The sequence below is a fragment of the Melampsora larici-populina genome (genome assembly GCF_000204055.1).
Source record: "Melampsora larici-populina 98AG31 unplaced genomic scaffold MELLAscaffold_16, whole genome shotgun sequence".
NCBI lineage: Eukaryota > Fungi > Basidiomycota > Pucciniomycetes > Pucciniales > Melampsoraceae > Melampsora > Melampsora laricis-populina.
In genome coordinates this window covers 1564737-1577668 of record NW_006768780.1, presented here as the reverse complement: position 1 = coordinate 1577668, position 12932 = coordinate 1564737, and the positions used below count along the sequence as shown (strand labels likewise).

General features: G+C 43.5%; 1 protein-coding gene across 1 annotated transcript; it reads left to right on the top strand.

Annotated features, from left to right (window-relative positions):
- Positions 1 to 4086: 4086 nt before the first annotated feature.
- MELLADRAFT_86088 (uncharacterized protein) lies at positions 4087 to 5020 on the top strand (the record flags this gene model as incomplete). The annotated part of the gene is made up of 4 exons (XM_007409515.1): positions 4087 to 4171; positions 4242 to 4486; positions 4572 to 4800; positions 4863 to 5020. 4 exons carry the CDS (start codon positions 4087 to 4089, stop codon positions 5018 to 5020), a joined length of 717 nt encoding a protein of 238 aa, XP_007409577.1.
- Between the last annotated feature and the right edge of the window lie 7912 nt (positions 5021 to 12932).

The window sequence follows — 12932 nt, the reverse complement described above, 5'->3', positions numbered from 1 at the left end:
GGCTGTAGATGCCTGAAAACTAAATAAATAACAATTGTCAACAATTATGTATATCAAACTACACGTGTATTCAAGAAATGAAGAGGTTACGGACTTGAATCTATGATTGGACCATCCCACATTGGTTGAAAGTGGCTTTCGGTTGTTTTGTGGCTGGCTGAGGTTCTGTCTGAGTTTGGATAAGCAAAGGGCGACGTTTCCTGTGAGGCATTTTGAGAATCTTGCAGTTTTGATGGGATCTCTGTCACGTATAAAGTATTAGAGCCGGCAATGAATTAGAAGATGAAGCAAATGTACCCCCACACACCTGAAACATCCGAGGGCAGAGACGTTATTTGTGTCGCGCAAGTGGGACGTGTTCCAAACCCCTTGACGTGTGTTTTGTAGTTTCTGGGCCTCCACAGGGTTCCTCGTACATCTTCCCTGTGTGGGGTTCTGTAGGTGTTTTTCTGACAGTCGGAACAGTGACAGGGTATTAAAGTTGATGGGGTCATCTTGCAAGACGCTGATTAGCAAATGAATAGTATACGATAAATATAAATACTTTCCACGTGAGATGTCCAAAAACGAGTATGTATGATGTGACTTTTAGTGCCCTGCGTCTTATTACGAATTAAAATACAGAGTCAATTGCTTGTTCAGGATTCAGAACTTGGTGCGCAACATGGGATGTTGATTGTCCAAGCGAAGCATATAAGCCGAACTAAGGATGTCTTGTATACGCTGAAGACCATAGGATGGTAGAATTTTGAATTACGTAGCTGTGCTGCACGCTGTTTGATATCAGGCAAGTACGCCGCAAAAACCTCTGCTAGGCGCAAGAACCTGAATTTTCCAAATTCACCTGAGGGATGGCTTACGCGCTGAGTCTGGATGGTTTTGAGCGACTCAGCGGCTGCGTAGACATTGGGTCCAAGCCAAACAAGAACCTCAGCCACTAGCTCATTAAAGCGTTGTACGAATGGCGTAGTACTCTTCCTGTCTGGAGAGACAGGGGTGCGTTATATAATTTGAGGACATCATTCCATAAATCATCATTCTTCCACCATTCTTCGGTAATTGAGCGCAAGACCATAAATCATGTCCATCCACAAGCAAAACAAATGTCAGACTCAGCCGCGCTCTCCACTGCCCTTCTCGGCAACCAATTCAGACCCAATGTCGAATGCCACTTCAAGCACCAGCTATCGGCATATTGATAAGGCTCGGAAACATACTCGCAGGGCAATTGCACGGGACATGACAAGCAAAAAAATCACAGACATCAAAGAAATACTTCATGGTCACGGAAAATGCAGGCAAGATGCTTCTACGTTTCGACCGGAAATTAGACAGGCACGTGTCCCTCTTCTTGAATGAGCTCTAGAGCACTGTCCTGATGCGAGCCGGCCTGTTATACAGGGTCAGCAAGCCAATATTCTCCTATCAATCGATTTGAACGCGAAAAAAATTCAGATTTACCCAACGGTTTACAAGGAGGTTCGCAAAAAGCGTTTCTACGAAGGTGTGTACTACATAACCTTTCAAGACAAGATGCTGTACTGATTGATCTTGACTAAACCACAGGACCCGGCTTCCGTTTTGTAACTATTTTGTCTTTTGGTGTGTTGATGTCGCTCCTTGAGGAGGCGTATCCAACCCTATATTGCGTAGTACTAGGATCTCTTTTGGTCATAGAATGCTACCTTACCTGAATATCCACTCAGTCAATGTATCTGTGATGAATGAGACCAGTTTTCATAGAATTCTTGAACTTCGAACTTACTTCGAACTTACTTCGAACTTACTTCGAACTTACTTCGAACTTACTTCGAGCTTACTTCGAACTTACTTTGAAATTACTTCAAAGTAACTTTGAACCTCGAATTTCGAACTTCCTTCGAATTTTGAAGTAGTGAAAGTCCAAGATGTCTGATACAGGCATACAAATTCAATAGTAAAAAAGAGCCCATTTGGAATGATCCCAAGCAATTCATTAATTGCCCACCAAATTGGTGTTGTACAGAATGGGCGAGTCACAGAAGACTAGAGAAGGTAAGAAAATCACAGCTTAAAAGAAGGTACAAGATACCACTCAATTTTTTTTTCCAAGCACTCCTCTCAGGTAGTCTTAAGTACAGACTGGTATGACGAAGTATTTCTCCGCATTACATCTTTTATGAAAGAAACAGAAGTGTGATATCATAACTCAAATACAAAAAACAATAGGCATAGGTACAACCGTTTCCACATCACGGGGCCTTGACATATATATACAGAGTTGGCAGAGTCACGCGATTTCTTAAAAGATGTACAGACCGCAAGCAAGATTATTACTAGACGCAAGATATGAAAAAAAAACCATAAGGGCTATAGCAACGTAGACAAGGAGGATACACCTTATCAACTTGGTAAAAAAAAAGTAGCGTTCAATAGCTGATGTTGAGTACTCACGTTGATGTCCACCTGATACCTTCAAAGACCAACAAACGGTCCGTATTTACGGAGTACCTTGGCTCTGAAGATGCCAATGACTTTCTGTTTCAACATGCGAGTGGGAAACACGTGACTGGGTACGAAGTGAAGGACGATTGCTCGGAGGATACCACAAGTAGCCGAGCGAGCGCAAAGGTTGCAGTCGGGTGACAGGAATTCGACAAAATTTTCCGGTAGGCTAAATATCTTCTTCCAAAATAGAGGGTCACCGTTAGGCGTTGCTCGCGTCGCCCTACTCCTGACCGCTATGACGCCGCGGCGCCGATTGCGAATAGGTTGAGCCGGCGCAGGGGTGTTGCGTGCCCGATTGGCAGGGGCTGAGCGTCGGCGTACAGGTCGAGAAGGCAGATTTACGTGCCCGGTAATCGAGATATTTCCAGATATTCTCATGGACATGGTGAAAAATCTATAGGACAGGACAAATTAGACATTGTGAGGAAAATTTGGTAATACGGTGAATGTTGTAACTGACTAAAGAAGTGAAAACGTGATCTAAGTGAGTGGATGCCACGCGATGATACGGCAGGTCAACTATTCCGTAAGGCGATTCCAGATCGTGCTTGAAAGCGCAGCAATGTATGACTTCGTAAAGACTATATAGAAGGAAGAGAAATCAGAAAGCTGTTGGGAAGATATGGTGATACTATCAATATTCTGACTGACCCGAACAGCAAAAGCGGGATTGTTGAAGTGAGCAGATGAAATGTTATGATGTCTGAGTTCAGATGTTTGAGGTGGGAATCCCGGATCTTGGCTTGGAAGTGAATTGATATATGAGTTGTCGTTATCCTTTATGGTGTGTTTACAGAGAGGATCATACAACGCGAACCCCTTGTCACACAAATCAGTGGTAAGATGCGCTCCTTTCAAGCAGTCTCGCCGCTACTCACGCGCTCGAGAACACGCCATCGACAATGAAGTTGTCATGCTCAGCGGTAGAATAGAGCCCGCATAAACAAAGTATGTTTGGCTGCTCATTACGATTGTGCTACTTTAATGGGTCCCCCTACTTTAACTAATCCTTTTAAGGGCTTGTAGCCCACCTTACCGACGCGATTTTCGGCTTATCACGGCCACCCCAGTGCACGTAAAACAAATCTCCATATTAGTCCCACCGCTATGGCCGTTTTACGTAGCCATCTTTAGAGGGTTGTTTCCCATCAATTTTGTTCATGAAGTTCTTTGTTATTCCAACAGAGTTGTTTTCAAAGGGAAGAGTATAACGTGAAGCCGTTCTTGTGTAAAAATTGCGTATCACGCGCTCCCCTTAGGCTTCGAGCCACGTGCTGATTTCGGCACTGCTACGCACCTGTGAAGGTGGTACTGTGGAACAAAGGAGTCGCGAACAAAGCCGTAGTTGCTCAGTGCGATCGTGTTGAGGCCAGGTCACTTCAAGCTTGAACGTCCATAACCTCCACCTCTACGGCTTCTTCTCTAGATCATCTCTCCAGATTTCTCTTCACCTATTCAGCTTGATTAATCTTGAGAAAACGAACGCCCACTCGAAACTGGTATGCAGTAGCAACAATCATCCTTTATCCACTTTTTCTAGTCTTCACCATCTGCTTGACCTCTGAAGCGCGAACTTCTTTTCAACATCCACTCTTGTAGATGAAGCTCCGCCGCGCACCACGAATCTTCCACAAGATTCGGAAGCTAACTGATAGGCTTACCAACAGAGTCCGTGGACGTGACGGTAAGAATTGGCCTTGATTAATGAGGTGGACCACTTTTTTACGAATGTAACTTTGCCCTCACTTCTGTAGATGTCGAACGTAAACTGATGGAAACGAAGCAAACTATGCTGCCGAGATTGATGATTGCAAAGATTTCTGCCCACACTGACGACGGCACCCCTCGAACCGGATCTGAAAGTGCACCCGAATCCCATCTCGAAGAGAACCTGGCACATGAACATGGCGCCTTGGTCTCCCTTGAATCTTCCGCTTCGGAAATCGGTCCTGCTTCGATTGTTGCGATTGCCAATCAATCTTTAAGCTCACAAGACCAGGTGAGTTTGAAAGGCTATGTATCTAGCTAGGATGCAGGAGCTGACCACCCACGCACCATCTCGTACTCTGAACCGGTTGTGTAAGGCTCTGTCATTGACCGAGAATGTTCCTTCTGAAATTGAAGAGGTTGAGGGAGCGTCGTCTAGTATTTCTCTGGTGTCAGTGAGAAAGCGACCCTACGAAGAAGCAAATGGCTTGGCAGTCCATCCAGATTTGGTCATCAAGCGAGCAAAACATTCGATTGTACACAACTACGCGGCAGTCTTGCGCCTCATGAAGGACATGTATTTGAATGTGAGAGACATCATCTGTGGTCAGTCGGCGATTTTAGATACATTATATCAACTGAGTAGTTTACTAACTTGATATCCTTAGACCAAGGGCCTGAAATTGATCGAGTTACATCGATGGAGATTAAATACGCTCAAGTGCTTAGCGAAATGAGGAGCATGTTTTCACAAGTTGAACATTACTTTCAGGAACTTCTCTTGGATGAAAAGGATACTGTCATGTATGAAGCGGGTCATATCTGAGTTTTGTATTGACAGAGCTTTGTGTTGTTATGTGATTTTCTGGGTCTGTTTGGAATTAAGGTTGTCCGGAGTTCCCTACTGTGCATCTAGCCCTCTGGATGACTTTTGTTTCCACCTTTGTTTTCAATTCTTTCCTCACCTTTTACATAAATCTGGCCTTTTAATTACGTGGCACGCTTTTTGCTCATGCCATCAAAACTTAGCATTTGCTTACAGAAACAGCTGAAGGTATTTTTGAGCATCAATTTTGATCTCCTGCTTAAAGGTTGGGACGTTCAAAGGTTAATGTTACCTTCGAAAGTTAACATTAACTTTCGAGGTTAACATTAACTTTCGGGGTTAACATTAACTTTTGAAGTTAACATTAACTTTTGAAGTTAACAATAACTTTTGATGTTAACATTAACTTTCGAAGTTGACATTACCTTTCGAAGTTAACATTAACTTTTGAAGTTAACATTTCAAAGTTAACATGCTGAGCCTCAGACCTATCATTTGGAGCTAGTAAATGGAAACTCAAACACGGGCAAATTTTGATTTGAAATTCAAAGACATTAAATTCCAGAAGCCCTATCAACGCTTGCTCACTTTTTACTTTATTGTCAAAATTTTGTATGCAACACAAAATTTTGTATGCAACGTTTTTTTTATGGATCACAAGAGAAAATGCGAACCTCATTCGCAAATTAGACTGCATCGGATATGGTGGGATTGGGTCGAAAGATGATCACCGATTTTGTATCGGGCGCGAGATTGCATCGGGGATGCGGGGTAGATGCGGCCTCGGTTGAGGGCTACGCGATGGGATGATTCTATCGCATTCGGGTTTGAGTCGGAAACGTACTTTGCGTGTTTGCATCGGGCTGAGGCTCAGTCGGATGCCACGTACCCGGTTTGAAATCGGAGCTGTCTTCGATCGGATCAGCCCGCCCGTTTTTGAAACGGACTGAACAATCAGTCGCGTGATGCGTGCTCGATTGCAGATCGGAAGTCTGTCTAATCGCATGACTTGGGCGCGATTCTGCATCGGGGCGCCCTTCCCGAAATGACAACAGGAAGGGCTTTCCGACGTGAATTTCTTGGCGGTGACGTGCTCCTCAGAATCGTGGCCAACAATCAGCTCAACGTCAAGCTCAACCTGTTTTTCATAATTTTCATCACCCAATGCAACCGGTACCTCAAGTAGCGTCAGGGTTTCATCAAATTCCAGTTTCAAACCTTTCTTATCATCAACCTCCCCATATGCAGTTACCTCCTTTTCAGTATGGACCAGCTCATCAAGGAGCGACACCTCTTCAGCATCCAGGTTTGCCTGCGGCGTTGGGAATGCCTCCAGCGATGGGGATATCAGATCCAACTCAGCAAGTCGCGGCGTTATTTTCGGAGTATCAAAATATTGATCAACCGACTTATTATGATAACTCTCAAGACCCATCTCAAAATTTCGAATTCAATGCCAGACCAATGTTTGATCCTACGAATGATGGCATTACTGACACCGAAGAGAAGGCCTCAATCTCCGCTATTCATTTTAAAAATTCATCCACTTTCAATTCTAGATTAATCTTATCGGTCAATCTTATTACAAACGGAAAAACTTTTTCTGCTAAAGCTTTGGTGGACTCAGGCGCTTCGGGCAGTTTTCTTGACAAAAACTTTGTTCAGAAAAACAAATTCACTCTCAATCTTCGAAAATTTCCATTAAAATGTGTTACTTTTGACGGATCAGCTGGGAAGGATGGACTGGTGACTCACTTCTGGCAAGGTGGTTTGTCTATTTCGGACTCTTCAAATCAACTTTTTGACTCGATAATCAAATTAGACGTCACAACTTTGGGCAGCTATGATTTGATACTGGGCATGGATTGGCTCAGATGTCATCAAGGTTGGGTTGGAGGGTGTGGCCCATCTCTTCGATTGGATGCCCCAGTTAATAATGGTTTTTCCAAGTTAACTGGTAAATTCATGAATCCTCTTTCTCATGTCTTTTCATCTCTATCTACTTCTTCTTCTTCAATCCCTCTCTCTTCAAATTCTTCAGTAAATTCAATTCCGTTTGAATTTAGGAGATTTGCTGATGTATTTGAATCACAGGCCCTTTTGAAATTACCTCCTCATCGTGCGGCTTTTGACATGGCAATAAATTTGAAAGAAGGCGCGGTACCGACTTATGGTGGCTCTTATTTAATCTCCAAAACAGACGAATTAGAATTAAAACTATGGATTGACGAGCAATTAGAGAAAGGCAACATTAGACATTCATCTTCTCAAGCTGCATCACCCATTTTTTTTGTGAAAGTCCCGGGGAAAAAGAACCGACCATGTGTAGATTATCGATCCCTAAATTCAATTACTATTCGTGACTCTTTCCCAATTCCGTTGTTAGGTGATTTATTAACTAGAATTTCAGGTTGCAGGTATTTTACTAAGTTGGATTTAAAATCAGCGTTTAATTTCATTAGGATTAAGGAGGGGGATGAATGGAAGACTGCTTTTAGAACACCCTGGGGATTATTTGAATGTTTAGTTATGCCTTTTGGCTTAGCAAATGGCCCAGCTTGTTTTCAACGTTTTATTCAATCTGTTTTATCTGAATTCTTAGGTATTTTTTGTTTTGTGTATATTGATGACATTCTGATTTTTTCTAAAACAAGACAGGATCATGAAAGACATATTACTGAAGTTTTGCGCAAGTTACAGCAACATGAGTTGCATCTTTCTCTTGAGAAGTGTCAATTTTATAAATCCAAGGTCATATTTCTAGGTTTTTTGATATCTGATAAAGGTTTGAGAATGGACCCAGCAAAATTGAAAACTATCACTGACTGGCCTTATCCTATTAATTCAAAGCAGCTTTACAGATTTTTGGGTTTCACTAATTTTTATCGTCGTTTCATTAATCAATTTTCCTCTATCGCTTCTCCTCTCACCTCTTTGACCAAGAAAGATATTGACGTGGTTGCAGGATTAGCGGAACCTAAGTGTCTTTCCTCCTTTCAAAATCTAATTCATGCTTTTACAGTGGCCCCGTTGCTTTGTCATTTTGATTTCGATAAGCCCAGATCCCTTCAGGTGGACTGTTCCGGTTTCGCAATGGCGGCAATTTTGTCTCAACCGGATAAGGAAGGAAATCTTTTACCAGTCTCATTTTTTTCAAGAAAGTTAACTCCAGCGGAACGTAACTGGCAAGTCCACGACCAAGAATTAGGCATTATAGTAGAAGCCTTTGAAGAATGGCGGGCTTGGTTGACGGGTACGGAGTCAGCAGTGACGGTTTTTTCAGATCACGCAAATTTAAGATATTTTATGACATCACAAAAACTGACACCTAGACAGGCGCGATGGGCTTCATATTTAAGCTCTTTTAATTTTCAAATACTTCACACTCCAGGAAAGATGAATCCTGCTGATCCGTTATCCAGAAGACCGGACTATGACTATATTTCACACGACCAAAACCGAATGACCCTGCTAAAACCTTATATGATAAAGGATGGGGTCTCGGTATGTTCAATTGATACTTCCTTCATTATTCCATCATCTTCAACTCGTGACTTACTCATAAATTCCTATAAGGACTATGATGATATTGACGGGTCAAAGCCACCACCTCCTTTTTTTTCTTTCAGGGGTGGTTTGTGGTGGTTTCGAGATAGGATTTTTGTTCCGTTGCCGTTACGACAACAGATATTACAATCTTTTCATGATTCTACGTCGATGGGCCATCCGGGTATTGCACATATGATCAACGCAATAACCCGGACGTTTGGATGGAAAACACTTAGAAAAGATGTTATTGATTATGTCAGAAGCTGCGATTCGTGTCAAAGAACAAAACGCTCTACACACAATCAGCAAGGAGAATTAATTCCCTCCTCAATTCCTGACCGGCCATGGAGTGTTATTGGTATTGATTTTATAGTTAAATTACCAGTTTCATCTAATTGTGACTCAATTTTAGTTATCACAGATTATTTCTCCAAAGGAGCCCATTTCATTCCTTGTAAGGAGTCTATGAGTGCACCACAGTTAGCTTCTCTGTTTGTTTCAAATTTCTTTCGTTATCATGGTTACCCGGATAAGATCATATCGGATAGGGGGTCAACTTTTGTTTCAGCCTTTTGGACAGCAGTTCAGCGTCAATTACGAATTATTCCAGCACCTTCGACGGCTTTTCATCCGCAAACAAATGGACAAACTGAAAGGACGAATCAAACACTTGAGACATATCTACGTCACTTTATCAGCTATAGGCAGGATGATTGGGTAGATTTATTACCTATGGCTGAGTTCTGTTTTAATAATACTTCCTCTTCTTCTACCAAGTTAACTCCGTTTTTTGCCTGGCAGGGATTTCATCCTCGGGCTAACAGTTTCACCGAATTCTCGAGAGTGCCACATGCTGATAAGTTCATAGAACAATTAGAAGCGACACAGATGAACTTATTAATATCTTTGAAGCATGCAAAGCAGGCTCAAGCGGATCAATACAACAAACATCGTAGACCGGCCCCTGAATATTCGCCTGGCGATTTAGTATGGCTGTCTAGACAGAATATTACTTCTGCTAGACCTTCTTCAAAGCTAGATTACAGACGAATAGGCCCTTTTCCCGTATTAAATATGGTAGGGAAAAATGCAGTAAAACTAGACCTGGGCAGTACCTATTCTCGTTTACATCCTGTTTTTAACATATCTCTGATCTCACCTTATGTTTCTCCTTCTGTAGGAGGACGGGTTTTGACAGAAAAAATATCTTCAAAACCAGTAGCAACGTCAAATGATTGGAGACACGTGGCGGGTATTTTGAATTATAGAAAGAAAGGGAAAGCACCTCCGGAATATTTGATACGATGGCTTGGAAGACCAGTATCAGATGACACTTGGGTGGCATTACCAGATATTTCTTCGGATTTGGATCTTTTTATCTTGAACTTTCATGCAAAATACTCACAATTTCCTTGTCCAACTTCGCTTTTAGATTCTCGTTTTTCAATGGGGTATCAAGCAGCGTTAGGAAATCTTTAGGATAGACGGCAATTATTATTGTAATGATTTAAAATATATTTAGAAATTACATAATAAGACTTAAATAAATGTATTTCGTTAAGAATTTGTTAAGAGTTAATTTCAAATAAATGTTATGTGGATAAGGATAAATACGTATTAGGATATTTCAACATTTGATAATAAGGAATAACTTAGCTAGATGTTATCAAGAAATAGTTGGAAATAGGTTGCTAGTAGAAAGTAGTTGTTAGGAAACATTTGTAGAAAGATATATGTATATATAGGTTGTTTCATGTTCATGTTTAGTTCCTTTTTCTTTATCGAATTATTAATGTATTTTGTCACCTTTCAAATCTGAGTTAAATCTCGAATAAAGCAGTTATGCATTTCGAGACCCTAGACCAAGGCCCTTACACACCTCGTCTCATCCATTTTTTTTTTTTTTTTTTTATTGCTTAAAGTGCTTCTTCAGCCGTTAGGCTATCAAACACTGCATATTTATGTTCCAGCACCAGTAAAACCCCTCTGGCTGTGTCAGGGGAAAGGTAGCTGTTGGCTGTTTCATCTAAGTGTACATGTGTGATAGAGAGAAAAACAAAGGATAGGGCGGTGAGGTATGGGGGAAGGAATTAATCCTGAGGTTCTTGAGGCTCGGGGCGGTTGGTTGGTAGTGGTTCGTCTGAGATTTTCGCCCAGGTCCACCTGTTGGCGAAGCGCCATGTGGCGTTGCAGAAGTCTGCTGTGGCTTTGAATGTGTTGGGAGTCGATAGGATGCGCTTATCCATTCGGAAGGTGGTCTGTTTGGCCCAGCCTTGCTGCTCGATGTTGCGCTCGAAAGCCGTTCGAGCTTGTGAGTGATCCTGACACACAAAGAGAAAGTGGTCAACGGTTTCTATCCCTTCCTGACATCTGCAGGAGGGGTCTATTGGCTGTTGGAAGCGGTGAAGGTAAGCGTTAAGAGGGATATGGCCTGAACGTAGCTGGGTGATCGTGGCTATCTCGTGCTTTTTGAGAGCACTAAGCCCTTCGAGGTGTTTCTTTCCGTTGGGTTTGTGACCTAGGCGAGTGATTTCCTTCTCGCTAAATTCCTCAGTCTGTGCCGCTCGCCATTCCTTGATGGCCGAGAGAAAGGCAGCTGTGTTGGGTGTATTTGTGAATGAGCTCGGCAAGTCGCGTTTTGCCAATGAGTTGGCGATCTTATTGACTTTCTCGTTGCCTGGGATGCCTTTGTGGCCAGGGCACCAGCGAACAACGATTTGGAGCTGGGGGAAGAGCTGATGGACGGATTGTAGTTGTTTAAAGGTTTTGTGTCGGTTATCTAGGGAAGACACGGATGATGAGTTTGACTTCAAATCCTTGACCACCCCTTGGTTGTCGAGGATGATGGAGGCTCGGTGGGTGGCCACCGACGCGCTCTCGATTGTCAGCTTTAGTCCTAATTGGACCCCTCGGTACTCAGCTTGATAGATCCCTTGGGACCTCGCTGGGCCGAGTGCTGTGGAGGAGCTTGGGCCTGTGTTCGCGCACCAGGCCGCCGCAGCTGTGTTTTTGTTGGGAATCCGTGAACCGTCCGTGTAAATTACGAGATGATGTTGTGAGGGCTTGAGGCGAAGAGTGTCCGAGATTGCACGCTTCTTGTCCTCTTGTAGGACTGTGGAGTAGTTAGGTGGTCGGGTGAAAGAAGACGCAGGGTCAACAGGGAGCTGTACCGCGTACTCTTCGAAGTGCTTGTAGAGGGGGTGTTCAAAGAAGTGATGGAAAGGATTCTTGTGGCTTTTCGGTATCGAAAGCTGAGCCTGCTGTATGAGCTTAAAAAGTGGGTGAGTATTGGTTTTTGTCAGGGAGCAAGCCATGAAACTCAAAGCTTTACTCTGAAGGCGTATTTTTGGGGGGATGAGGTTGAGGTCGTGTCGCAAAAATACGACCGGGGTAGACTTCATAGCGCCTAGCGCCGCGCGTGCGCAGGTGTTATCGATGATTGAGAGTTGGTCGACAAAGAACTTTGTCGGTTCCGTGGGCATCCACGCCATTGCACCGTAGTCAATGGCCGCGTGTACTGTAGTGGTCATGAGGATCTTGAGAAGGTTAGGTGGGATGCCCCAACCTTGCCTGGACAGCCTGGCTAGAAAACCGGCTCGTTGCCTACCTTTGGCGAGCACATCCAGTCGGTGCTGCTTGAAGGATAGAGACTTGTCGACCTTGACGCCTAGCCACTTGGCGAACGGGGCAGGTGTGAGTTTTTTCCTATTGGCGAAATCAATCGTGGGGACTGTGGTGGGGTCGAAATCTTGTAGGGTGAATAAGACCCAGAAAGTCTTCTTTGTGTCGAAAATGGCGCCGTGCCGTTTTGCCTACTGCTGTTGTCTGAAAGACAATGTTTGCATTTGGGAGCGCAGTTGGTGGGTGTCGAGGGAGGATGATAATAATACGACGTCGTCGACAAACCCTAGTGCTGTAGCTGTAGGAATAGTGTTAGTGACCCCTAAAAGCGATGAATTGTAAAGGAGGCAAAGTAGTGGAGAAAGGGGAGAGCCTTGAGGAAGGCCGTGGTCAAGTCTAAATTCGTGTGATTCAAAACCGTTGAAGGTGGGCGTAGTGGTGCGATTGGAGAGAAAGTCCTGGATGATGTCCAAAGACTGGGTGTTGATGCCCATCCTTTCGAGGGTGTCAAGGAGACGGGGGTGGTGGACCGAAGTAAAAGCAGATTTAACGTCCGCAAAGAGGCCGCCAACAACTTTACCCTTTGCCCATTCTCCTTTGATCCAGGAGACAAGATGGACCAAAGCCTCCTGGCTAGATCTATCCGGGCGTCCGCCGTAGTGTCCATCATGTAGTAACTTGAGTTTTTCGGCCTGAGCTGAAAGGTGTGTGGTGAGTAACTTCTCATAGAATTTACCTAGCG